At 44.2% G+C, this 24,138-nt stretch overlaps 1 protein-coding gene and 2 non-coding genes across 7 annotated transcripts; all 3 read left to right on the top strand.

Moving 5' to 3' along the window:
* The first annotated feature begins 4,310 nt into the window (after positions 1-4,310).
* SDHAF1 (succinate dehydrogenase complex assembly factor 1) lies at positions 4,311-21,893 on the top strand. 5 transcript variants are annotated; one of them, XM_044292108.1, is made up of 3 exons: positions 4,311-4,376; positions 8,312-8,636; positions 21,341-21,893. In XM_044292108.1, the coding sequence occupies exon 2, from the start codon at positions 8,324-8,326 to the stop codon at positions 8,591-8,593; it is 270 nt and encodes an 89-aa protein (XP_044148043.1). In that variant the 5' UTR covers positions 4,311-4,376; positions 8,312-8,323; the 3' UTR covers positions 8,594-8,636; positions 21,341-21,893. The 5 variants fall into 5 exon arrangements, 4 of the variants coding, with proteins under 4 accessions (XP_044148043.1, XP_044148036.1, XP_044148022.1 ...); XR_006388878.1 differs by lacking the exon at positions 4,311-4,376 and adding an exon at positions 4,383-4,648 and having other exon boundaries at positions 8,312-8,652; XM_044292101.1 differs by lacking the exon at positions 4,311-4,376 and adding an exon at positions 4,383-4,648 and having other exon boundaries at positions 8,312-8,631.
* LOC122925321 lies at positions 6,787-6,904 on the top strand. The gene has a single exon (XR_006387624.1). It is a non-coding gene; the product is annotated as a small nucleolar RNA SNORA47 (small nucleolar RNA).
* LOC122925320 lies at positions 9,764-9,895 on the top strand. The gene has a single exon (XR_006387623.1). It is a non-coding gene; the product is annotated as a small nucleolar RNA SNORA47 (small nucleolar RNA).
* Positions 21,894-24,138: the final 2,245 nt, after the last annotated feature.

Raw genomic sequence — 24,138 nt, 5'->3', positions numbered from 1 at the left:
TATATTTTTCTTGTAGTACTGAAATACACCCCTATACGCTTTCACCAGAAATAACTGCAGAAGCGGCCTGAGAATATATATTTCTTGTTGGACTCAAATAGACCACTATACGCTTTCAACAGAAATAACTGCAGAAGTGAACTAAAAATATATATTTATTTTGGGACTGAAATAGGCCACTATACGCTTTCACCAGCAGTGTGTATGTATTTTAATTTTTTTTTATGAAATAAGCACCTATACTCTTTCACCAGAAATGAATGCAACCATGCAGTGCGTTTAAATGTTTTGTGTATTACTGAAATACCGCCCTATGCTCTTCCACAAGAAATGACTGCAAATCATTTTAGCGTAAATAACACCCCTGCTTCAATAAATTTTTTGGGGGGGTAACTGGTAAATCACACTAGTAGAAATTATTTGTTACAATGGCGTTTGTCACAATTGATCACCCCCCGTAAGGCTCCATTTAGACGTCCGTATGTGTTTTGCGGATCCGATCCATGGATGCGTGGATCCGTAAAACAAATACGGCCATCTGAATGGAGCCTTACAGGGGGTGATCAATGACGGGGGGTGATCAATGACAGGGGGGCCCTGTTTGCATTCAAAATCTTGCGCATGCGCCGTACCTGTCTTCAATCGGCGCAGGCGCACTGAGAGGCGGCCGCTCGCTCGGCTACTCCATCCTCAATGCGCCTGCGCCGGGTATAGATGTGACGTCATCGGCGCAGGCGCATTGAGGATGGAGCGGCCGAGCGAGCGTGTGCCTCTCGGTACGCCTGCGCCGATTGAAGACAGGTACGGCGCAGGCGCCAGATTTTGAATGCAAACAGGACCAGCAGAGAACGATCCCGTTCGCTGGCCCTGTCAATCAACATGCGGAGGGGGCGTCATTATGATAGGAGGATGCGGCTTCTACTAGCAAGTAGCCGCCCTACTTGCTGGTAGACAGGTAATTTACATATTATAAAAGTACTTTTTTTTAGCAAAATCTACTGAACCAAAATGATTAATCACATTATGTATGGATAAATCGCAGTATAGGGATTATAAGTACACAAAAAAAAACATGTTTAGTGGGGTGACAGAAGCCCTTTAAAGTTCTTTTTTCTCAATAAAGGCTTCAGGCAGTGAGATGGCACTAATATAGTTATGTTCAGATGACATTAGCACATCGCTGTCAGCCAGCGTAATACCCATTCTTCAGGTGACAGAAACCCTTTAATTATAGGAGCATCAGATACTTATTCAGTTGGTGGCTGCAGGTGCCCTCCTGAACTCAGCTGTATAGCCATCCTCAGGACAGTGATAGAATTGAATGCTGTGGGGTGGCAGTATTTTAGGCTGTACTTTAGTATTTGGTTCTAATGGGGCAGTATTTTAGGCTGCACTGTGGTATTTGGTTCTAATGGGGCGGTATTTTAGGCTGCACTGTGGTATTTGGTTCTAATGGGGCGGTATTTTAGGCTGCACTGTGGTATTTGGTTCTAATGGGGCGGTATTTTAGGCTGCACTGTGGTATTTGGTTCTAATGGGGCGGTATTTTAGGCTGCACTGTGGTATTTGGTTCTAATGGGGCGGTATTTTAGGCTGCACTGTGGTATTTGGTTCTAATGGGGCGGTATTTTAGGCTGCACTGTGGTATTTGGTTCTAATGGGGCGGTATTTTAGGCTGCACTGTGGTATTTGGTTCTAATGGGGCGGTATTTTAGGCTGCACTGTGGTATTTGGTTCTAATGGGGCGGTATTTTAGGCTGCACTGTGGTATTTGGTTCTAATGGGGCGGTATTTTAGGCTGCACTGTGGTATTTGGTTCTAATGGGGCGGTATTTTAGGCTGCACTGTGGTATTTGGTTCTAATGGGGCGGTATTTTAGGCTGCACTGTGGTATTTGGTTCTAATGGGGCGGTATTTTAGGCTGCACTGTGGTATTTGGTTCTAATGGGGCGGTATTTTAGGCTGCACTGTGGTATTTGGTTCTAATGGGCGGTATTTTATGCTGCACTGTGGTATTTGGTTCTAATGGGGCGGTATTTTATGCTGTACTGTGGTATTTGGTTCTAATGGGGCGGTATTTTATGCTGTACTGTGGTATTTGGTTTTAATGGGGCGGTATTTTATGCTGTACTGTGGTATTTGGTTCTAATGGGGCGGTATTTTATGCTGTACTGTGCTATTTGGTTTTAATGGGGCGGTATTTTATGCTGTACTGTGGTATTTGGTTCTGCTGGGGAGGTATTTATACACAGGAGGTGCGCAGGAGCTTCTCAAATTAACACCCACAACAACAGCCGCCCGCTGTCTCGCCAGTCCTCCTTCCCCCTTCCTTTCCTGTCCTCGGTCAGCCACTTCTGTTCCGTCCTTGGCTGTTTTTACATCTCTCTTTCGCTCCTCCCATCCAGTTTCCTACCGCGCATGACTGACAACCAACCACAGATCCTACCCCTCCCTGCCGGCACCAAAGCAAGGCTGGTAGGAAGGAATAACCATTACGTGCAAAATGTGTCTGACAGAATTATGGGCAATTATTATTGTAGGTAAATAAAATACCAGCATCGGCGTGCTGAGTAAAATACCATCTAGGCTGGGGAGATACTGGCCAGATGGCGGCTTTAGGTGGGACCCTCACCGATCTTAGGCCTCTTTCACATAGGCGTCATGGATTTGGGCCAGATAAGATGCGGGTGCGTCACGGGAAAATGCGTGACTTTTCCGCGCGAGTGCAAAACATTTTAATGCGTTTTGCAAACGTGTGAGAAAAATCGGCATGTTTGGTACCCAAACCCGACATTCTTCACAGAAGTTCAGGTTTGGGTTAGGTGTTGTGTAGATTGCATTATTTTCCCTTATAACATGGTTATAAAGGAAAATAATAGCATTCTGAATACAGAATGCTAAGTAAAATAGGGCTGGAGGGGTTAAAAAAAAATATAATACTGTAACTCACCTTAATCCACTTGTTCACGCAGCCCGGCTTCTCTTCTGTCTTCTTCTTTGACAAGGAGGAAAAGGACCTGTGGTGACGTCACTCCGGTCCTCACATGGTCCGTCACATGATCCATCACCATGGTGAGCGCAGTGACGTCACCACAGGTCCCTTTCCTCCTGGTCATCAAAGAAGAAGACAGAAGAGAAGCCGGGCTGCGTGAACAAGTGGATTAAGGTGAGTTAAAAAATTTTTTAACCCCTCCATCCCTAATTTACTTAGCATTCTGTATTAAGAATGCTAGTATCTACACTACACCTAACCCAAACCCGAACTTCTGTGAAGAAGACCGGGTTCGGGTCTGGGTGCCAAACATGCAGATTTTTCTCACGGCGTGCAAAACGCATTAAAATGCTTTGCACTCGCGGGGAAAAATAGCGCATTTTCCCGCAACGCATCCGCATCTTTTCTTGCACATCACCCGCAACGCCCGTGTGAACCCAGCCTTAGTATCTACATAGAGGATAACTTTTAAAGGGGTTTTCCGAGAGTTTTTTTTTTTTTACTAATGACCTATCATCAGTATCTGATCGTTGGGGTCTGACAACCAGGACCCCTACTGATCGGCTGTTTTGAGAAGGCACCAACGCTCCTATGAGTGCCGCTGCCTTCTTCCAGCCCACCAGGCACAGCGCCGTACATTGTATAGTGGTTGTGCTTGGTGTCACAGCTCAGCCCCATTCACTTCAATGGAGCTGATTTTCCCCTAGGACATAACATAGGCCAGTGATTGCTAACCTCTGGCACTCCAGCTGTGGTAAAACTACAACTTCCAAGATGTTCACTTGCTTGGCTGTTCTCAAAAGTCCATAGAAATGAATGGAGCATGCTGGGAGTTGTAGTTCACCACAGCTGAAGTGCCTGAGGTTAGCCATCATTGGCCTAGGCAAAGCTGAGAGAAGGCTGCGGAGTGACTGCAAGAACCAATGCCTTCTCAAATAGCTGATTGGCGGGGGTCCCGGGTGTCACACCCTCACTGATCATATACTGATGACCGATCCAGAAGATTGGTCATCAATAAAAAAATAAAAACTTTAACCCCTTTAACAACTGGACCATATGATGCTGGGTTGACCACTGGACCATATGATGCTGGGTTGACCACTGGACCATATGATGCTGGGTTGACCACTGGACCATATGATGCTGGGTTGACCACTGGACCATATGATGCTGGGTTGACCACTGGACCATATAATGCTGGGTTGGGCACACTGCCCATATTCCTACAAATGGTGAGAACACGCTGCCTGCAATGTCCTCCTAGAGATCAAACAGGCTGTAGTGCACGTTTGTGGACAGCAGATGGCGGCAGAGTTCAGGAAATGAGTGTCAGTGAGTGTACAGCGTCGCTTCCGGTGGCGCTGGTGGGCTTCCGGTAAGAAAGGTCAGTGTTACTACATGGCGGCACACGGGAAGGTCACCGCTCAGCCGACATGTGCTGCTGCGGCTCTTATTTTACGGCTAGCTGCATACCGCCATGCCTGTGGGAAGTCTTGTACTGCACGGTTTTGCTGCATATCGCAACAAAACTTCTATAGAATGCTGCCCACAGGTGCAAATGTATGAGGAAACTGGGAATAGCACATGACCACGTCACATGGCGGTTCACAGGTCCTGTACTTCACTGGAGCAAGGAGACCACAGAAACCGCACAAGGTCTGTGTAAGGGAAGAGAGAGTGAGTGTGAGTGAGTGCTGGGTGTAATCCTCAATATCCGCAGAAAACGGTTGCCGCCCATGTGCCTTCTGCACTTTGCGGAATGGAACAGGAGGACCATTAGGCCTCCTGCACACGTACGTGTACTGCCCGTTGCTGTATTGCGGATCCGCAATACACTGGCGCTGCTTCGTGGGCATTCTGCATCACAGATGCAGACCCATTCACTTGAATGGTATGGAACGGAAGCACTACGGAGTGCTTCCGTGGGGTTTTGTCCCGTACTTCCGTTCCGCAAAAAGATAGAACATGTTCTTTTTGCGCAGTGGCCGGATTGCAGACCCATTAAAGTGAATGGGTCCGCGTTCCGCTGCGGCTGACCCACGGTCGGTGTTCGTGCATTGCGGGCCGCATCAGGGCGCATACGTTTGTGCAGGAGGCTTTATAGAAATGCCTATTCTTGTCTGCAAAACGGACAAGAATAGGACATGCTCCATCACTTTTGCTGGGCCACAGAACGGAGCAACGGATGCAGTCAGCACACAGAGTGCTCTCCGCATCTTTTGCGCATCCATTGAAATGAATGGTACCGTATACGGAATCAAAATACGGCCCGTATGTGGAAAGGAAAAAAAGTTTGTGCATGTTCCCTTCTGTATATATGGACACTGCACAGTACCACTTCTGTCCTGTATACTGGGTGTAATCCTCAGTATCTGCTCTTATCCTGTATATACGGACACTGCACAGTACCACTTCTCCTGTCCTGTATACTTATCTAAACTGGTGTAAAGGTAAGGCTACTTTGACACTAGCGTTCGGGTGTCCGCTCGTGAGCTCCGTTTGAAGGGGCTCACGAGCGCCCCCAAACGCATCCCTCCAGCACTAATGCATTCTGAGTGGACACGGATCCGCTCAGAATGCATCAGTCTGGCGGCATTCAGCCTCCGCTCCGCTCAGCAGGCGGACACCTGAACGCTGCTTGCAGCGTTCGGGTGTCCACCTGGCCGTGCGGAGGCAAGCGGATCCGTCCAGACTAAGTGTTCAGAACGGATCCGTCTGCATTATATATATATATATATATATATAAAAAATTCTAAGTGTTAAAGTAGCCTGAACGGATCCGTCCAGACTTTACATTGAAAGTCAATGGGGGACGGATCCGTTTGAAGATGACACTGTATGGCTCAATTTTCAAACGGATCCGTCCCCCATTGACTTTCAATGTAAAGTCTGGACGGATCCGTTCAGGCTACTTTAACACTTAGAATTTTTTTTTTTATATATAATGCAGACGGATCCGTTCTGAACGGAGCCACCGTCTGCAGTATATGAGCGGATCCGTCTCAGACGGATCCGCTCTGAACGCTAGTGTGAAAGTAGCCTAAAACTGTCTTAGGCTACTTTCACACCTGCGTTAGGTCCGGCTACGTCTGGTATCTGCATAGACGGATCTGCACCTATAAATGCAAATGATGGTATCCGTTCAGAATGGATGGCCAGGCGTTTTGGCGCATCCATTCAGAATGCATTGGGGCAGCTTGTGAGAGCCTTGAAACGGATCTCACAGACGGACACCGAAACGCTGGTGTGAAAGTAGCCTTAGTTGCCTATAGCAACTAGTCAGATTCCAGCTTTCATTTTACGGAGCTCCTTCAGAAAAGGAAATATGGAATCTGGTTGCTATGGGAAACTAAGCCAGTTTTCCTTTACACCAGTTTTGTTAAATCTCTCCAGTGTGTGTCCTGGGAAATGTAAGATTTTTTTCCTAAGCATTTTTTATTTTATTTTTTTACCTTTTTTAGGTCACAAATTCAGTGTTTTTACATGGATTAAACTTGTATAAATAACTAGTGGATTGAATTTCTCAGGGACAGTCACTTGTGTAAAGCTGGTCATACTCATTAGATAAATGTCTACTCGAACCCTCCGACCTTCTATGTATAGGGGGACACGTTTCAACTGCTTGATGTTTTTGTCTTCAGGGCGTCGCCCTCTCACTGGTGTTTGGCTGCGGCTATTTCTCCCCTTCTTGCTCAGGTCACATCCATGCTTGGCTGGCTGGGCATGCAGGTGTATGGTTGATCAGGAGAGAGCTGTCGGTCGGACCACTGTATAATGTGTATGGTCAGGCTAACTGGAGGCATGAGAAGGTTGAGCAGTCCCCTGTACTGCATCATACTGGTTATAGCCTCCTATACTAATAATGCAGATGCTTATTCACTTCCCCTTTGTGGTTATGGGAGAGGACTTTAGCGTTTTGCAATAACAGATGTGATTTTCCATGTGTGTCACGTTGTAGGATGTTCTTCAGGAATCCATGGTCTACAGACACTGCAAGCGCCAGTAGTAGCAGTGTCTTCATTATCCCTACCTCTAGGCCATGTCCAACCCTGGGTATAATGATCTTTATTACCACAGACAGAAATAAAGCTCTTTCTTTGTGTAATGAAATGATGACCCTCTTACATTTACTTTCTGTCAATTCCTGGCAGTTTTCAAGATATCTGCTTGCAGTCGTTGAATGGGTGGAAGTCTTGCATGTGTTCAGCTTACGCTGATTGTCCATCTTATATGACCAGAACAGATTTTCATCCTCTAGAAGTAAGCAACCACATCCCTATTCATTGACTGAAAGCAGAGAGCTCAAAAACTGTGAGGAACCGATACACTACGGCCAGGCCCACACCAGCGACAGTATGTCAGTGTGAGGTCCCGTTTTGGCATCCGCTCCTCTGACATGATTGCCCTGCATTTTAAAGGGCTTCTGTCACTCCCAAAAGTCATATATTTTTTTTTTAGGCTAATTAAAATCCTTATACTGCGATTTTTCAATATATAGGGGGCTTACCCTTTTCTGTTGGCTAGTTTCTTTAAAAACGGCACTTTTATAATATGTAAATTACCTCTCTACCAGCAAATAGGGTGCGGCGGCTACCAGCAAGTAGATGCCCTACTTGCTGGTAGAGAGGTAATTTATATATTATAAAAGTGCTGTTTTTAAAGAAACTAGCCAACAGAAAAGGGTAATAGCCCTATATATTGAAAAATCGCCATATAAGGATTTTAATTAGCCTAAAAAAAAGGACTTTTGGGAGGTGACAGAAGCCTTTTAATGATTTATAATGCTACGTGACCTAGAAGTCTTGAAATCTGTTACACTGACAGCATTATGTCAGTGTAAAGCCTCGTTCAAATGTCAGTGATTTCCATCAGTGATTGTGAGCCAAAACCAGGATTGGAGCCTCCACAGATAAGGGAAAGATCTACACATGTTCTGTGTTTAGACCCACACCTGGTTTTGGCTCACAGATCACTTACTTAACTTGTTATTATGCCTTTAAAGGGATTGTCCAGGATTAGAAAAACAAAACATGGCTACTTTATTGCATAATCACCACCACGATTGTGGCTCAGCTCCATTGAATTGAATGGAGTTGAGAAGCTATTTCACACCCAGCCTGTGGACAAGTGTGGTGGTGTTAGTGGATAAAAGCAGCCATTTTTCTCAAGTCCTGGCCAACCTCTTTTAACATGAGGCTACAGCTGTACTACGTGTTTGTCCTGCTATCTGGTTGGCTGCTCTGGCGGTATTACATTAGGGACTCTGAGAAATACAATCTGGATATACCCTCAGCTGATCTGTGGCTTCTGTCCCTACAGTGATGAGACACAATGATAAGACACAGCAACCTCCAGAAACAAGTCCTCAGTCTATACAAACAGTTTTTACGAGCTGGAAAGGACAAACCTGGTTTCCTGCCTCAAATCCAGCATGAATTTAGAAAAAATGCCAAAATCCCCAGGACGGACATCATGCACATAGAGTATCTCCTGCGCCTTGGCCGAAGGCAGCTCGACCAACTGAGGGATGCAAGCACAAAACAGCTCGGAGTCTTCATCAAAACCTCCATGGAGGCAGAGAAAGGTCCCTCAGCATCATAAGTGGACTACTGCTGACAAACCCCCTATAGCCTGTAAATGTACGGTGGGTATGATATAATGTGAGTGCTGCCTATACAGTCTAACCTTTAGCAATGTCGTGCATATGGTTGTTTGGGGTATTGAACTTTCGATACCCAATCGATACTTTTATGCCAGTATCGATTTGGTATCAGGATGTTAATTTTTTCAATACTACTCTCTCCTCTTACGGAGCTCGGCGCGTGCGCAGACAGTGGCGGAGGAGGGAGTCCCTCTCCTATGACGCGGCCCTGCTGAACCCAATAAAGTGAGCGGGTTCTGAAGCTGCCTGCACCACTGCCACCCATGAATGTGCCGCTATTAATTAAAGCCGGAGACGGGACAGGGGAGGGAATACACTGCTGCGCGGTCTGAGCTAGTGAGCTTGGCGAATGGCAGCAGCCTCCTCCTCCTGAGTGTCCTCCCCAGAGTCGAGCAGCCAGCATAGTAGTGGCCACAGGGTCCCCTCCTCATTGGTGGCAGTTGTGATCGGAGCTCTAGCAGTGTAATCCTGGAGCTCTGATCGGTTACCATGGCAGCCAGGACTCTACTGAAGCCCTGGCAGCCATGATAATCTCCTGCTGTGTGTGTACTATGCACAGGAGAGCAGGGAGAGTGTGAAGTCCTATTCACCCTAACAGAGATCTATTAGGGTGAATAGGACAAGGGATGACGCATAAAACTGAACGCAATTGCAAAAAAAAAAAAACAGTTTGAACTTGCATGCAAAACAATCTTTTTTGCTGAACACATCCGAACACAATCCGTATTGCTCGTGTGAAAGAGGCTTTGGCTTTATTGTCCAGACTGCAGCAGTGATGTTCCCACTGCAGGTAAACGCTGGACTCATGCCATATAACACTGAGACCAGGGACTGGCTGCAGAGGCCACTTGCAGTAATAGAGGCATGTCATGGCTGCAGCAGCAGGGAGAATAGAGTGGATGTTTAGGATGGGGGCTATCATTCTTTTATTCTAACAGTATTCCTGATAGAATAATATAAGAACTTTATGATTAGGCACAAAACTTTACTACCCAGCTATAACTTTCAGAATCCAAAGCCATTTAAAGAATGGCAAAAAAAAAAAAAGGAAACGAACATATACAGTATTTGACGTTGCTTGGTTTTTCACTGACCATTTGGCATGCATGTGGAGGCATGAGAAGGTGGAGCAGTTCCCTGTACCGCATCCTACTGGTTATTTCCTCCTACAGTAATAATGCATCTGATTATTCACTTCCCATTTTCTTCTGGGAAATGACTTCATTTTGCAGTGACATTATACACGGGTCCTTCTAAAAAAATTAGCATATTGTGATAAAGTTCATTATTTTCTGTAATGTACTGATAAACATTAGACTTTCATATATTTTAGATTCATTACACACAACTGAAGTAGTTCAAGCCTTTTATTGTTTTAATATTGATGATTTTGGCATACAGCTCATGAAAACCCAAAATTCCTATCTAAAAAAATTAGCATATCATGAAAAGGTCCTCTAAACGAGCTATTAACCTAATCATCTGAATCAACTAATTAACTCTAAACACCTGCAAAAGATTCCTGAGGCTTTTAAAAACTCCCAGCTTGGTTCATTACTCAAAACCGCAATCATGGGTAAGACTGCCGACCTGACTGCTGTCCAGAAGGCCATCATTGACACCCTCAAGCAAGAGGGTAAGACACAGAAAGAAATTTCTGAACGAATAGGCTGTTCCCAGAGTGCTGTATCAAGGCACCTCAGTGGGAAGTCTGTGGGAAGGAAAAAGTGTGGCAGAAAACGCTGCACAACGAGAAGAGGTGGCCGGACCCTGAGGAAGATTGTGGAGAAGGACCGATTCCAGACCTTGGGGGACCTGCGGAAGCAGTGGACTGAGTCTGGAGTAGAAACATCCAGAGCCACCGTGTACAGGCGTGTGCAGGAAATGGGCTACAGGTGCCGCATTCCCCAGGTCAAGCCACTTTTGAACCAGAAACAGCAGCAGAAGCGCCTGACCTGGGCTACAGAGAAGCAGCACTGGACTGTTGCATGTCATTCGGAAATCAAGGTGCCAGAGTCTGGAGGAAGACTGGGGAGAGGGAAATGCCAAAATGCCTGAAGTCCAGTGTCAAGTACCCACAGTCAGTGATGGTCTGTGTTTTATCAAGGGCAGGGTCAATGCAGCTAGCTATCAGGAGATTTTGGAGCACTTCATGCTTCCATCTGCTGAAAAGCTTTATGGAGATGAAGATTTCATTTTTCAGCACGACCTGGCACCTGCTCACAGTGCCAACACCACTGGTAAATGGTTTACTGACCATGGTATTACTGTGCTCAATTGGCCTGCCAACTCTCCTGACCTGAACCCCATAGAGAATCTGTGGGATATTGGGAAGAGAAAGTTGAGAGACGCAAGACCCAACACTCTGGATGAGCTTAAGGCCTCTTTCACACGACCGTTTTTTTTTTCCGTTTTGCGGGCCGTTTTTTGCGGTCCGTATACGGTCCGTATACGGAACCATTCATTTCAATGGTTCTGCAAAAAAAACGGAATGTACTCCGTGTGCATTCCGTTTCCGTATTTCCGTTTTTCCGTTCCGTTTAAAGATAGAACATGTCCTATATTTGGCCGCAAATCACGTTCCGTGGCTCCATTAAAGTCTATGGGTCCGCAAAAAAACGGAATGCATACGGAAATGCATCCGTATGTCTTCCGTATCCGTTCCGTTTTTTGCGGAACCATCTATTGAAAATGTTATGCCCAGCCCAATTTTTAATATGAAATTACTGTATACTGTATTTGCCATACGGAAAAACGGAACGGAACAACGGAACGGAAACGGAACCACAACGGAAGCAAAAAACGGAACAACGGATCCGTGAAAAACGGACCGCAAAACACTGAAATGGACATACTGTCGTGTGAAAGAGGCCTAAGGCTGCTATCGAAGCATCCTGGGCCTCCATAACACCTCAGCAGTGCCACAGGCTGATTGCCTCCATGCCACGCCGCATTGAAGCAGTCATTTCTGCAAAAGGATTCCCGACCAAGTATTGAGTGCATAACTGAACATAATTATTTGAAGGTTGACTTTTTTTGTATTAAAAACACTTTTCTTTTATTGGTCGGATGAAATATGCTAATTTTTTGAGATAGGAAATTTGGGTTTTCATGAGCTGTATGCCAAAATCATCAATATTAACCCCTTAAGGACACAGGGCGTACAGGTACGCCCTTGTGCCCTGGTACTTAAGGACACAGGGCGTACATGTACGCCCTGTGCATTTTCGATCACTGCCGTGCGGCTGGCAGTGATCGGAACCCGGCGCCTGCTCAAATCATTGAGCAGGCACCTAGGCTAAATGCGCGGGGGGGTCCCGTGACCCCCCCATGTCGGCGATCGCGGCAAACCGCAGGTCAATTCAGACCTGCGGTTTGCTGCGATTTCTGCAGTTTCTGATCCCCGCGGTCCCTGACCGCGGGGATCAGAAACTTTAGGATTAAAAATTGTTTCCTGTATCCCTCCCCCCTGCACCCCTGAGTTGTTCGAGCACGGTGGGAGGTGCAGGGGGAGGGTTGCGGGCGGTGCGGGAGGCGGGCGGTGCGGTAGGCGGGATCGCGATCCCCCGCCCGCCTCCCATTGCGTAATCGTTGGCGTCTAGTGGGTATACCAGGGTGCCAGCACATTGCTGGCACCCTGGTATAAACGGCTGACATCGGTGATGCGATGTCAGCCGTTTAACCCTTTCCATACAGCGGTCCGTACGGACCGCTGTATGGAAACGGTTAACAGTAAGAGGGAGCTCCCTCCCTCTCCGATCGGGGGGCTGCTGTGCCTTTGCAGTCCCCCGAATGGAGAGGGAGAGAGCTTCCAGGCAGCCCCCCCAAGCCCCGTCCTTACCCTTCCCCGTCTGCGCAGTTCTGGCCACTACTGAGCAGACGGGGAAGGTTCCCATGGCAACAGGACGCCTTCTCAGGCGTCCTGCTGTCCATGGTGCTGAACAGATCTGTGCTGAAAGCATAGATCTGTTCAGTGTAAGTAAAATACAGTGCAGTACTATATATATTGTACTGTACTGTATTATGCAGACATCAGACCCACTGGATCTTCAAGAACCAAGTGGGTCTGGGTCAAAAAAAAAGTGAAAAAAGTGAAAAATAAAGTAAAAATCAAAAAACACATTTATCACTGATTAAAAATGAAAAAAATAAAATTCCCTACACATGTTTGGTATCGCCGCGTCCGTAACGACCTGATCTATAAAACGGTAATGTTACTTTACCCGAACGGTGAACGCCATAAAAATAAAAAATTAAAAACTATGATGAAATTGGAATTTTGCCCACCTTACTTCCCAAAAAAGGTAATAAAAGTGATCAAAAAAGTCGCATCTACGCCAAAATTGTAACAATCAAACCGTTATCTCATCCCGCAAAAATCATACCCTACCCATGATAATCGCCCAAAAACTGAAAAAGTTATGGCTCTTAGACTATGGAAACACTAAAACATGATTTCTTTTGTTTCAAAAATGAAATCATTGTATAAAACTTACATAAATAAAAAAAAAGTATACATATTAGGTATCGCCGCGTCCGTATTGACCGGCTCTATAAAAATATCACATGACCTAACCCCTCAGATGACCACCGTAAAAAAATAAAAATAAAAACGGTGTAAAAAAAGCCATTTTTTGTCATCTTCCGTCACAAAAAGTGTAATAGCAAGCAATCAAAAAGTCATGTGCACCCCAAAATAGTGCCAATCAAACCGTCATCTCATCCCACAAAAAATGAGACCCTGCATAAGATAATCGCCCAAAAATTTAAAAAACTATGGCTCTTAGACTATGGAGACACTAAAACATTTTTTTTGTTTTAAAAATGAAATAATTGTGTAAAACGTACATAAAAAAAAAAATTGGATACATATTGGGTATCACCGCGTCCGTGACAACCTGCTCTATAAAATTACCACATGATCTAACCTGTCAGATGAATGGTGTAAATAACCAAAAAAAAAAACGGTGCCAAAAAAGCAATTTCTTGTTACCTTGCCGCACAAAAAGTGTAATATAGAGCAACCAAAAATCACATGTACCCTAAACTTGTACCAACAAAACTGCCACCTTATCCCGTAGTTTCTAAAATGGGGTCACTTTTTTGGAGTTTCTACTCTGGGGGTGCATCAGGGGGCTTCAAATGGGACATGGTGTCAAAAAAAACAGTCCAGCAAAATCTGCCTTCCAAAAACCGTATGGCATTCCTTTCCTTCTGCGCCCTGCCGTGTGACCGTACAGCGGTTTACGACCACATATGGGGTGTTTCTGTAAACTACAGAATTAGGGCCATGAATAATGAGTTTTGTTTGGCTGTTAACCCTTGCTTTGTAACTGGAAAAAAAAATATTAAAATGGAAAATCTGCCAAAAAAGTGAAATTTTGAAATTGTATCTCTATTTTCCATTAAATCTTGTGCAACACCTAAAGGGTTAACAAAGTTTGTAAAATCAGTTTTGTATACCTTGAGGGGTGTAGTTTCTTAGATGGGGTCACTTTTTTGGAGTTTCTACTCTAGGGGTGCATCAGGGGGCTTCAAATGGGACATGGTGTCAAAAAAACCAGTCCAGCAAAATCTGCCTTCCAAAAACCGTATGGCATTCCTTTCCTTCTGCGCCCTGCCGTGTGACCGTACAGCGGTTTACGACCACATATGGGGTGTTTCTGTAAACTACAGAATTAGGGCCATGAATAATGAGTTTTGTTTGGCTGTTAACCCTTGCTTTGTAACTGGAAAAAAAAATATTAAAATGGAAAATCTGCCAAAAAAGTGAAATTTTGAAATTGTATCTCTATTTTCCATTAAATCTTGTGCAACACCTAAAGGGTTAACAAAGTTTGTAAAATCAGTTTTGTATACCTTGAGGGGTGTAGTTTCTTAGATGGGGTCACTTTTTTGGAGTTTCTACTCTAGGGGTGCATCAGGGGGGCTTCAAATGGGACATGGTGTCAAAAAAACTGTCCAGCAAAACATGCCTTCCAAAAACCAAACGGCGCACCTTTCACTCTACGCCCCGCTGTGTGGCCGTACAGTAGTTTACGGCCACATATGGCGTGTTTCTGTAAACGGCAGAGTCAGGGCAATAAAGATACAGTCTTGTTTGGCTGTTAACCCTTGCTTTGTTAGTGGAAAAAATGGGTTAAAATGGAAATCTAGGCAAAAAAATGAAATTCTCAAATTTCATCCCCATTTGCCAATAACTCTTGTGCAACACCTAAAGGGTTAACAAAGTTTGTAAAATCAGTTTTGAATACCTTGAGGGGTGTGGTTTCTTAGATGGGGTCACTTTTTTGGAGTTTCTACTCTAGGGGTGCATCAGGGGGGCTTCAAATGGGACATGGTGTCAAAAAAACTGTCCAGCAAAACATGCCTTCCAAAAACCAAACGGCGCACCTTTCACTCTACGCCCCGCTGTGTGGCCGTACAGTAGTTTACGGCCACATATGGCGTGTTTCTGTAAACGGCAGAGTCAGGGCAATAAAGATACAGTCTTGTTTGGCTGTTAACCCTTGCTTTGTTAGTGGAAAAAATGGGTTAAAATGGAAATCTAGGCAAAAAAATGAAATTCTCAAATTTCATCCCCATTTGCCAATAACTCTTGTGCAACACCTAAAGGGTTAACAAAGTTTGTAAAATCAGTTTTGAATACCTTGAGGGGTGTGGTTTCTTAGATGGGGTCACTTTTATGGAGTTTCTACTCTAGGGGTGCATCAGGGGGCTTCAAATGGGACATGGTGTCAAAAAACCAGTCCAGCAAAACCTGCCTTCCAAAAACCAAACGGCGCACCTTTCACTCTACGCCCCGCTGTGTGGCCGTACAGTAGTTTACGGCCACATATGGCGTGTTTCTGTAAACGGCAGAGTCAGGGCAATAAAGATACAGTCTTGTTTGGCTGTTAACCCTTGCTTTGTTAGTGGAAAAAATTGGTTAAAATGGAAAATTAGGCAATAAAATGAAATTCTCAAATTTCATCCCCATTTGCCAATAACTCTTGTGCAACACCTAAAGGGTTAACGACGTATGTAAAATCAGTTTTGAATACCTTGAGGGGTGTAGTTTATAGAATGGGGTCATTTTTGGGTGGTTTCTATTATGTAAGCCTCGCAAAGTGACTTCAGAGCTGTAGTGGTCCCTAAAAATTGGGTTTTTGTAAATTTCTGAAAAATTTCAAGATTTGCTTCTAAACTTCTAAGCCTTGTAACATCCCCAAAAAATAAAATATCATTCCCAAAATGCTGCAAACATGAAGTAGACATATGGGGAATGTAAAGTCATCACAATTTTTAAGGGTATTACTATGTATTACAGAAGTAGAGAAACTGAAACTTTGAAATTTGCTAATTTTTCCCAATTTTTGGTAAATTTGACATTTTTTTATGCAAAAAAAAAATATTTTTTTTAACTTTATTTCACCAGTGTCATGAAGTACAATATGTGACGAAAAAACAATCTCAGAATGGCCTGGATAAGTCAAAGCGTTTTAAAGTTATCATCACTTAAAGTGACACTGGTCAGATTTTCAAAAAATGGCCTGGTCCTAAGGTGTAAAAAGGCTGTGTCCCTAAGGGGTTAAAACAATAAAAGGCTTGAACTACTTCAGTTGTGTGTAATGAATCTAAACTATATGAAAGTCTAATGTTTATCAGTACATTACAGAAAATAATGAACTTTATCACAATATGCTTATTTTTTGAGAAGGACCTGTATTTACTTCAGCCAAGTAAGCTTCCTTAAATCATGTAGTGGAACTGCTGCAGATCTGTGGTTGGGAAAATCCACGGCGTACTACAATAGCAGCAAAGTAGAATTCAAAGGGAATCTGTCACATCTGATGATCCGCATGAAGTACAATAATACATGTATAGAACAGCGGCTCCTGACTCCAGTAATCTGTGTCGATAATCGCCTCCCTTCCCCTGCTATGTGCCTACTGTCCAGCTGTGGAATGCATAGAGGACTTCTTTATGTGCGCATGCACAGGAGGCCTCAATGTATTCCAGGGACCATTTATGTGTTAACACTATACAATCTTCACTGGAAATGTGGCACTTTAGTTTTCTAGCACCACCCGAAACTTAGTGGGTGTATAGATTGATATCTCCTATGGACCACCATTAAGAAAACCGCATGTCTCTTCTATTGAATGTTTTATCCATGAATTTCATGCATACAGACATTATTCAATATTATAAGCGCATTTTTTCCTATGAATGTCCATACCTAACTTAGTCATGTTTACAAGTTGGGTGACATCAAGATTCAGCGCACATGGCACCCAGCAAACACGTAGCTACATTTCAGGGGTGCGTCCCCTTTATCAAGCATGCGGCAGGGTTTAAATACCAACAATCTAAATACTCCTGTTTCTCCAACTGTTACAAATGAATACTGAATATCATAGCAATATAAAACTACAGAAAGACATTGAAATGACACCATTCATTCAGCCCTTTTGGGCTCGTTGATTCTAATTTCAGTATCCAGTGAACCTCCCATTGTAATAAATGAACATCTTGCTGAGTATATTCATCACAAACTACTTCCTCCAAAATTGTCCACGTCAAGTCACATACACATTGTCACGCTCCTCAAGAAAATCTCTTGCCACCGCAGTTTCTCCAAAGTTCTCTTTTTTTCTGTACTCCCTTTTTATTACCTTTCATTAACTGCTTGCTTATTAACTTCTGTCTCTTGTTTTTTCAGATGCAAATGTTCTCCTTACACAGTGGCGTTCATTTAAGGCCTCTTTCACACTTGCGTTGTCCGGATCCAGCGTGTACTCCACTTGCCGGAATTACACGCCGGATCCGGAAAAACGCAAGTGTACTGAAAGCATTTGAAGACGGATCCATCTTCAAAATGCGTTCAGTGTTACTATGGCAGCCAGGACTCTATTAAAGTCCTGGTTGCCATAGTAGGAGCGGGGGAGTGGTATACTTACAGTCCGTGTGGCTCCCGGGGCGCTCCAGAATGACGTTGGAGCGCCCCATGTGCATGGATGACGTGCTATGCGATCACGTCATCCATGCGCGTGGGGCGCCCTGACGTCACTCTGGAGCGCCCCGGGAGTCGCACGGATGGTAAGTATGCTGCTCCCCCGCTCCCCGCTACACTTTACCATGGCTGCCAGGACTTTAGCGTCCCGGCAGCCCTGGTAACCATTCAGAAAAAGCTAAATGTCGGATCCGGCAATGCGCCGAAATGACGTTTAGCTTAAGGCAGGATCCGGATCAATGCCTTTCAATGGGCATTAATTCCGGATCTGGCCTTGCGGCAAGTCTTCAGGATTTTTGGCCGGAGCAAAAAGCGCAGCATGCTGCGGTATTTTCTCCGGCCAAAAAAACGTTCCGTTCAGGAACTGAAGACATCCTGATGCATCCTGAACGGATTTCACTCCATTCAGAATGCATTAGGATAAAACTGATCAGGATTCTTCCGGCATAGAGCCCCGACGACGGAACTCTATGCCGGAAGAAAAGAACGCAAGTGTGAAAGAGCCCTTACCTGATCTTCACTGATCTTGGTGTCTGTCCTACATACACTTTCCCATAGGGGCACTTCAACATAAAGACTACATTTCTGCTGTCACATGTAATAGCATTGCAGTTTTGACAATTTAGGTACAAACATGTCCCCTGTTTCTGTGTGCAGAGGAACAATATGGGGGTTCTTTACATGTGACAGGAGAAATTGTATAAAAGTGTATGTAGAACAGACACGTAGATCAGTTAAGATCAGGTTAAATGAACACCGCTCTGCGATTAGAACATTTGCATCTAAAACACAAGTGACAGAAATGAATAGGCATTTAATGAGCAGTAATAAGTAGATGGTACAGAGAAAGCGCTTTGGTGAAAATGTGGCGGCAAGACATTTTCTTGAGGAGAGTGACAATGTGTACGTGACTTGAGGTGGAAGGTTTTGGAGGAAGTAGTTGGCGATGATTATACTCGGCAAGATGTTCGTTTATTACAAAGGGAAGTGTACTGGATAGTGAAATTAGAGTCTGTAGGTTTATATTGCTATGATATCTTTTCAATGTATTAATTTGTAACCGTTTGAGTAACTTATATATATATAGATTGTGAGTATTTGAACCCCGCAGCATGCTTGACAAAGGGGACGGACCCCTGAAACGTAACTACATGTTTGCCGGTGCCATGTGCACTGAATCCTGATGTAACCCAACTTGTACATCGGCTTATAAGTAAAGTATAGACATTCATATGAAAAAAAAGGGCTTATTATATTGAATAGTGTATGTGTGCATGAAATTCAATTGGTTTTTGTGCATTTTCTTGAAGTATAGCCGTTTATGGGTGCACAGCAGGGGATCGAGGTGGGGGCGCAGAGTGTATCAACATACAAATTACTGCTCTGGGGTCGGCTGCAGTTGTCCTACACGTACTACTGTATTTACTAGGGCTTGATGGAGGAGACAGATTACTTTTAATATATCCACACATGATTTGCACCATTTAGTTTTTTTTTCCTGTTGATTTCAGCCTTTGTAATGCATAGGTTAAAATCTGCACAACAAATTACACATTTTGTAGCAGAGTGTGCAGTGAAATCTACGGAATTTTTCCATCCCATATTTATGTCTCCAAATGGAGAGAACTTGCACCGAGTGCAGTCACCTTTGCATTTATTTTCTCCTTCCATGAAGGGAACCTACAGTATGTTCTACAGATAATCGTTTTGCTCATTGCAATCAGGTATCCCAGTATGGTATGTACATTCATCAGTTAAAGGGGTTCTCTTGAAATTATGTAAAAATGGCCACCAGCAAATTATCCTAGAATGTAATCGGGACTGGTTGCCTCCATTTGTAGAACTGCCTAGAGGCAGGTGAGGAGTATCACTACACTACTTTACAATAGATGTTAATGATGCCAGCCTGCCTATGATGTGCCATTATGGCTGAGCAGCCTGACTGGAAAACTTACCAGTATGTGGTATATGCAAATGCTCTAGTGAGGCCCCACGCCCGCACCTCCCTAAGTAGCTCTGCAAGTGATGGCAACCAGTCCTGCTCACATTCTAGGACAGGCTGCTGGTGGACATTTTAAATTAAAGAGCATTTGTCAGCAGGATCACCTATGTTGCCTAGTGGGGTTGATCCTGCTTATTATGATTTATATCATTATAATGATACCTTTCTTCTGGACAGATCATCAGCTTCTGATCGGCGGGGCTCTGACACCCGGGACCCCCCCCCCCCAATCAGCTGTTTGAGAAGGCAGCGGCGCTTCAGCAGCGCCGCGGCATTCTCACTGTTTACCGCCGGCCCACTGACGTCACGACTAGTATCAACTGATTGGTGGGGGTCCTGGGTGTCAGAGCCCCGCCGATCAGAAGCTGATGATCTGTCCAGAGGATAGATCATCAGTTAAATGAAAGTGCAGAACCCCTTTAAGATAACAGTGCACTAATAGGTGTGGCCAGAGTAGGCTCCACCCCTCTGAAGTCACTAAACCCTTAAGTTGCATAAAGAATAACTGTCCTTGCCTGACTGTCCTTGTCCTTGAATAACTGTCCTTGCCTGAACGCCGGATCCGGCATTTTTTCCCATAGGGATGTATTAGTGCCGGATCCGTCGTCCTGTTATGCGCAGACTGAAAAAAAGGTGAAAAAAATAAATGCCGGATCCGTTTTGCCGGATGACACCGGAACGACGGATCCGGCATTTCAATGCATTTTTTCGACTGATCAGGCATTTTTAAGACTGATCAGGATCCTGATGAGTCTTACTAATGCCATCAGTTAGCATACATTTTGCCTGATCCGGCAGGCAGTTCCGGCGACGTATCTGCTTGCCGGATCTCTCTGCCGCAAGTGTGAAAGTAGCCTAAGATGAAGATCAGATCACATTTTATGACCAATTTGTGCAGAAATCCATATCATTCCAAAGGGTTCACATACTTTTTCTTACAACTGTACATCCTTAAGGTGTGACACCCAATGAATATCCCCAATATCAAGAATATCCATATTAATTCTTATCCTTACCTATGTCCACCGAAGGCATATCATGGTGCTCACATGTATCCCAAAAAGAAGACGGGAATTCTTCTCCCAATTTTCAAATTGGTATATCTCCTGAGTCCCTCACAAAATGTTCACGTTCTATACTTCTATACTGCATAATCCATGTTCAATCTTCCCACAGCATGTGCACAGTTCTTCCTAAAATAGAGATAGAAAAGGGTTAATTTTAATTTTAAAAAAACACGGCTCATGGCTGGGTACCTTTACTTAAGTAACTAAAACGCACGTTTCTTAGGGGTTCAGATAAGAGAGCCCACCTTAAATTCCCTATTCAGACCTTTTGGGTTCCATGGTATCTAGTTCAGAGATCCATCTTAGTTCCTTCCAGCAATTTTTCCCTATCTCCTCCTCTCCTCCTCTCCTCCTAAGTGGGGGAACACCATCCATAATCCTATACTGCAATTGCGAGATATTATGTTGATATCTTAAAAAATGTTCAGATACAGGTAATTCTACTTCATCCCCACTGTCCGGAATCTGTTTCTTAGTTAGTAGCCTTCGGATTGTGTATCTGTGCTGATTAATTCTATTCTTGTAAGGCTGCTATAGGAGGCCACACGGACCTTGCAAGCTGTAAATTACAAAATCCGAACTGCAGGTGTTAATAATCATTAATTTCATCCTTTTTTTCCAGTTCTCGGATGACAGAAGGAGTTGCAGTTGCAGCAGCCCAAGCACGGGTAACAACCACTCTTCCTCTCCTGTTTATTCTTCACCTTTTATATCTGCACGTGTCAGGCTATCACTCGGATTCTTTGGTCTTTTATATGACATAAGTGGAGGAGACCGAAACTCCTCTACCCCAGGAAAAGATTGAGTCAAAATATGCCAGGTAGACTGGAATAGCTTCTGCACCATGGATGGACACCACAGCGGACTTTAGGACAGAAGATGCAGCCTTTATTTGAACTAAGACATTGCATTTCTTATACCTGTATATGATCCTGTTGTATCTAGATACAAAACTATATTTATAGAGCTAATTTATATTTCACTTCAATTATATTCTGGCTGTAATGTCAAGTGAGAAAGCACAGGATCTGTCAAGAGTAAAGTCTGCTTTTTATTTTTCAAGAAAGAATCTTTACAATCCCTTGAAGTATACTGTGTAAGATAAATGTGGAATACAGTTGTAAATCAGTATTGTGACTATTTTTAACAATAAAAATTCTAAAACTTCACTGACACTGCAAGTAGTATGAAGTGATTCCTTCAATTCTGGATAGCTGTAGTCACTCCTAGGGGGCGCTTGCTGGTTTAGTATTGGGATTACCATCTATGTAGAGTCCAGTAAGCCACAACATTGTAAACGTCTTAAAATTGTCCAATGAGAATCACGGATTGTACAGTTCCTCATGGAATACCAGGATAAGTGGATGGATTTCTATGCAACACCATTTTAAAAGTAATTCCATAAGCATGACCGTTCAGGTTCACATCCAGTTTTACGTTTTCTGTTCACGTTAGATGGAAGGCTTCAACATATTTCACTGTTTAGGCGGATGCAACCCCAAAGAGAAGAAATCAAAGGTGAAGAGGAAGCAGGCTGAAGAAGAGCACCATTTATGGGGAAAAGGCAATGGGCACCCCAGAGGTGCTCAACCTTGCTACCTCCTTGTCACACTAAAGGATCCCCAGTTATGCACTGCCCCAGGAAGCTCTAGGGATATTAATGACTAGATATGGTTACTCAAGCTTCCTTGGGCAGCTCCAATGACCTGGGAAGATAGCAGCAGCAGCAAGGGACCCCTCCCATCCTGAGATCTCTCCAGCTCTTCTTCCCCTGTCAGCAGCCAAGGGGGTGTGTGGGATGTAACAGCAAGAGTAGGTACCAGCTAGCTGGGTGCTACACAGGTAGCTAGGTTGGCGTTATGCTTTTTAGGGTGAGTTCACAAGCAGCAGATTTATAGCAGAAATTTCTGTGAATTAAACTTTGTTCTATACATTTGATTTGTGACAAGTTTGTAGATTTCTGCAAACACCATTGACCGGAGGGATTTATTACTTCACCCATTCTTACATCACACCTTCTGATCGGAGCCCCTCCAGTGATATTGCGTGGCTCTGATTGGTTACTATGAAGCCTTGGGCCTGCTGAGGCTTCCCAGGGCTGTCCTAGTAACCTTCCTGTTAAGTGGGAGTTTACATCACCATTATTTAGCCATTCTTCTGAGCCGTCAGAAGAACAGAAAAAAAAAAGATCCTGTTCATCAAGCTGTGCATGAGAGACAGCTCAGCAGGGTGCGTTTCAAAATCCCCTTCATCCTATTATGGTAAATGGGATAAGGGATCAAAAGATCCCATTTTCTAGCGCACTAGGAACTTGATAGTTATTAAAGTTTAAATTTTTTTTTTTTTAAAAAGCCACAAATATTAAAAGTTTAAAATCTCCCCCCTTTCCCAATATTAGACATAAAAATTAACAATAAAAACATAAACATTAGTTGTTGCCATGTACAAAAATGTCTGACCTATTAAAATATTTTAGAAATTATCCTGCGCAGTAATGGGAAAAAAATTAAAAACATGATTTGCCCTATTTTTTTTTTTTTAGGCACCTTTTTCACCTAAAAAAATGGAATATGACCAGTTCGTTCAAATTTTTTTTTTTTTAAAGGTTTTAATTTTTTTAAAAGTTCTAAGACATGTTTGGTATCGCTGTAGTCATATTGAGCTGCAGAATTACCCCACAAAGATTTTTTTCTCGTACATTCCATTGGGGGACACAGACCATGGGTGGTATAGCTTAGAGGTATTACTAGGAGGGACACTATGCAAAAACGAAGCTCCTCCTCCTCGGGCTATACCCCCAGACACCTCCAGGAGGACTTCAGTCTTTGCTTAGTGTCTGTCCAAGGAGGTGACGCTTATTCTTCTCCTGTTTATTTTTTTCTGTTTTCAGATGGGGACGCAGGTCAGCATTGCGCTTTCCTGGCCCCCGTGGAGTGTCTGCCACCGTCTTTCGACGTGTCCTGGCTACCTCCCATCCCCCCACAGAAGAAAAGTGGATCCAGGCTCAACATGTCAGCTCTGGCATCCCACCAGCTGCTGGGACGCCTGCTGCCTACCCTCCTCCAGAGCACTGTTCTCCTGGATTGGAGTCAGAAGTCTGAAGAGGTGCATCCCTGCTGGTCTGGACATCGAGGGAGCATGCTGAGCAGATAAGTATTGCCCAGTCCCTCCCCCTCCCTCTGTGTCTGTTTGTCTGTGGCTACCTGGGTGAGCTTGAAGAAGGATCCTGATGGGGCACTTTCTTCATTTTGGCACTGGAGTACTGGCATCTCTTCCCCCTAAAACTGTGGGCTTCAGCGCTTCTCTCGTCGGGCCTTGGCTGCTGCGCTCTCACAGCGCCCGCCGGCAGGCTGCTCCTCCATGGCCTCGTTAACCCCTGCTCCTCCGCGTGAGGGGAGTCGGGGTGTTTGTTCAAATCGC

This window comes from Bufo gargarizans, chromosome 1 (genome assembly GCF_014858855.1).
Source record: "Bufo gargarizans isolate SCDJY-AF-19 chromosome 1, ASM1485885v1, whole genome shotgun sequence".
NCBI lineage: Eukaryota > Metazoa > Chordata > Amphibia > Anura > Bufonidae > Bufo > Bufo gargarizans.
This window is presented reverse-complemented; position numbering and strand designations above follow the sequence as displayed.

Excerpts from the sequence above, each read along its gene's own strand:
- SDHAF1 (XM_044292108.1), top strand. The coding sequence starts at position 8,324 with ATGATAAGACACAGCAACCTCCAGAAACAAGTCCTCAGTCTATACAAA.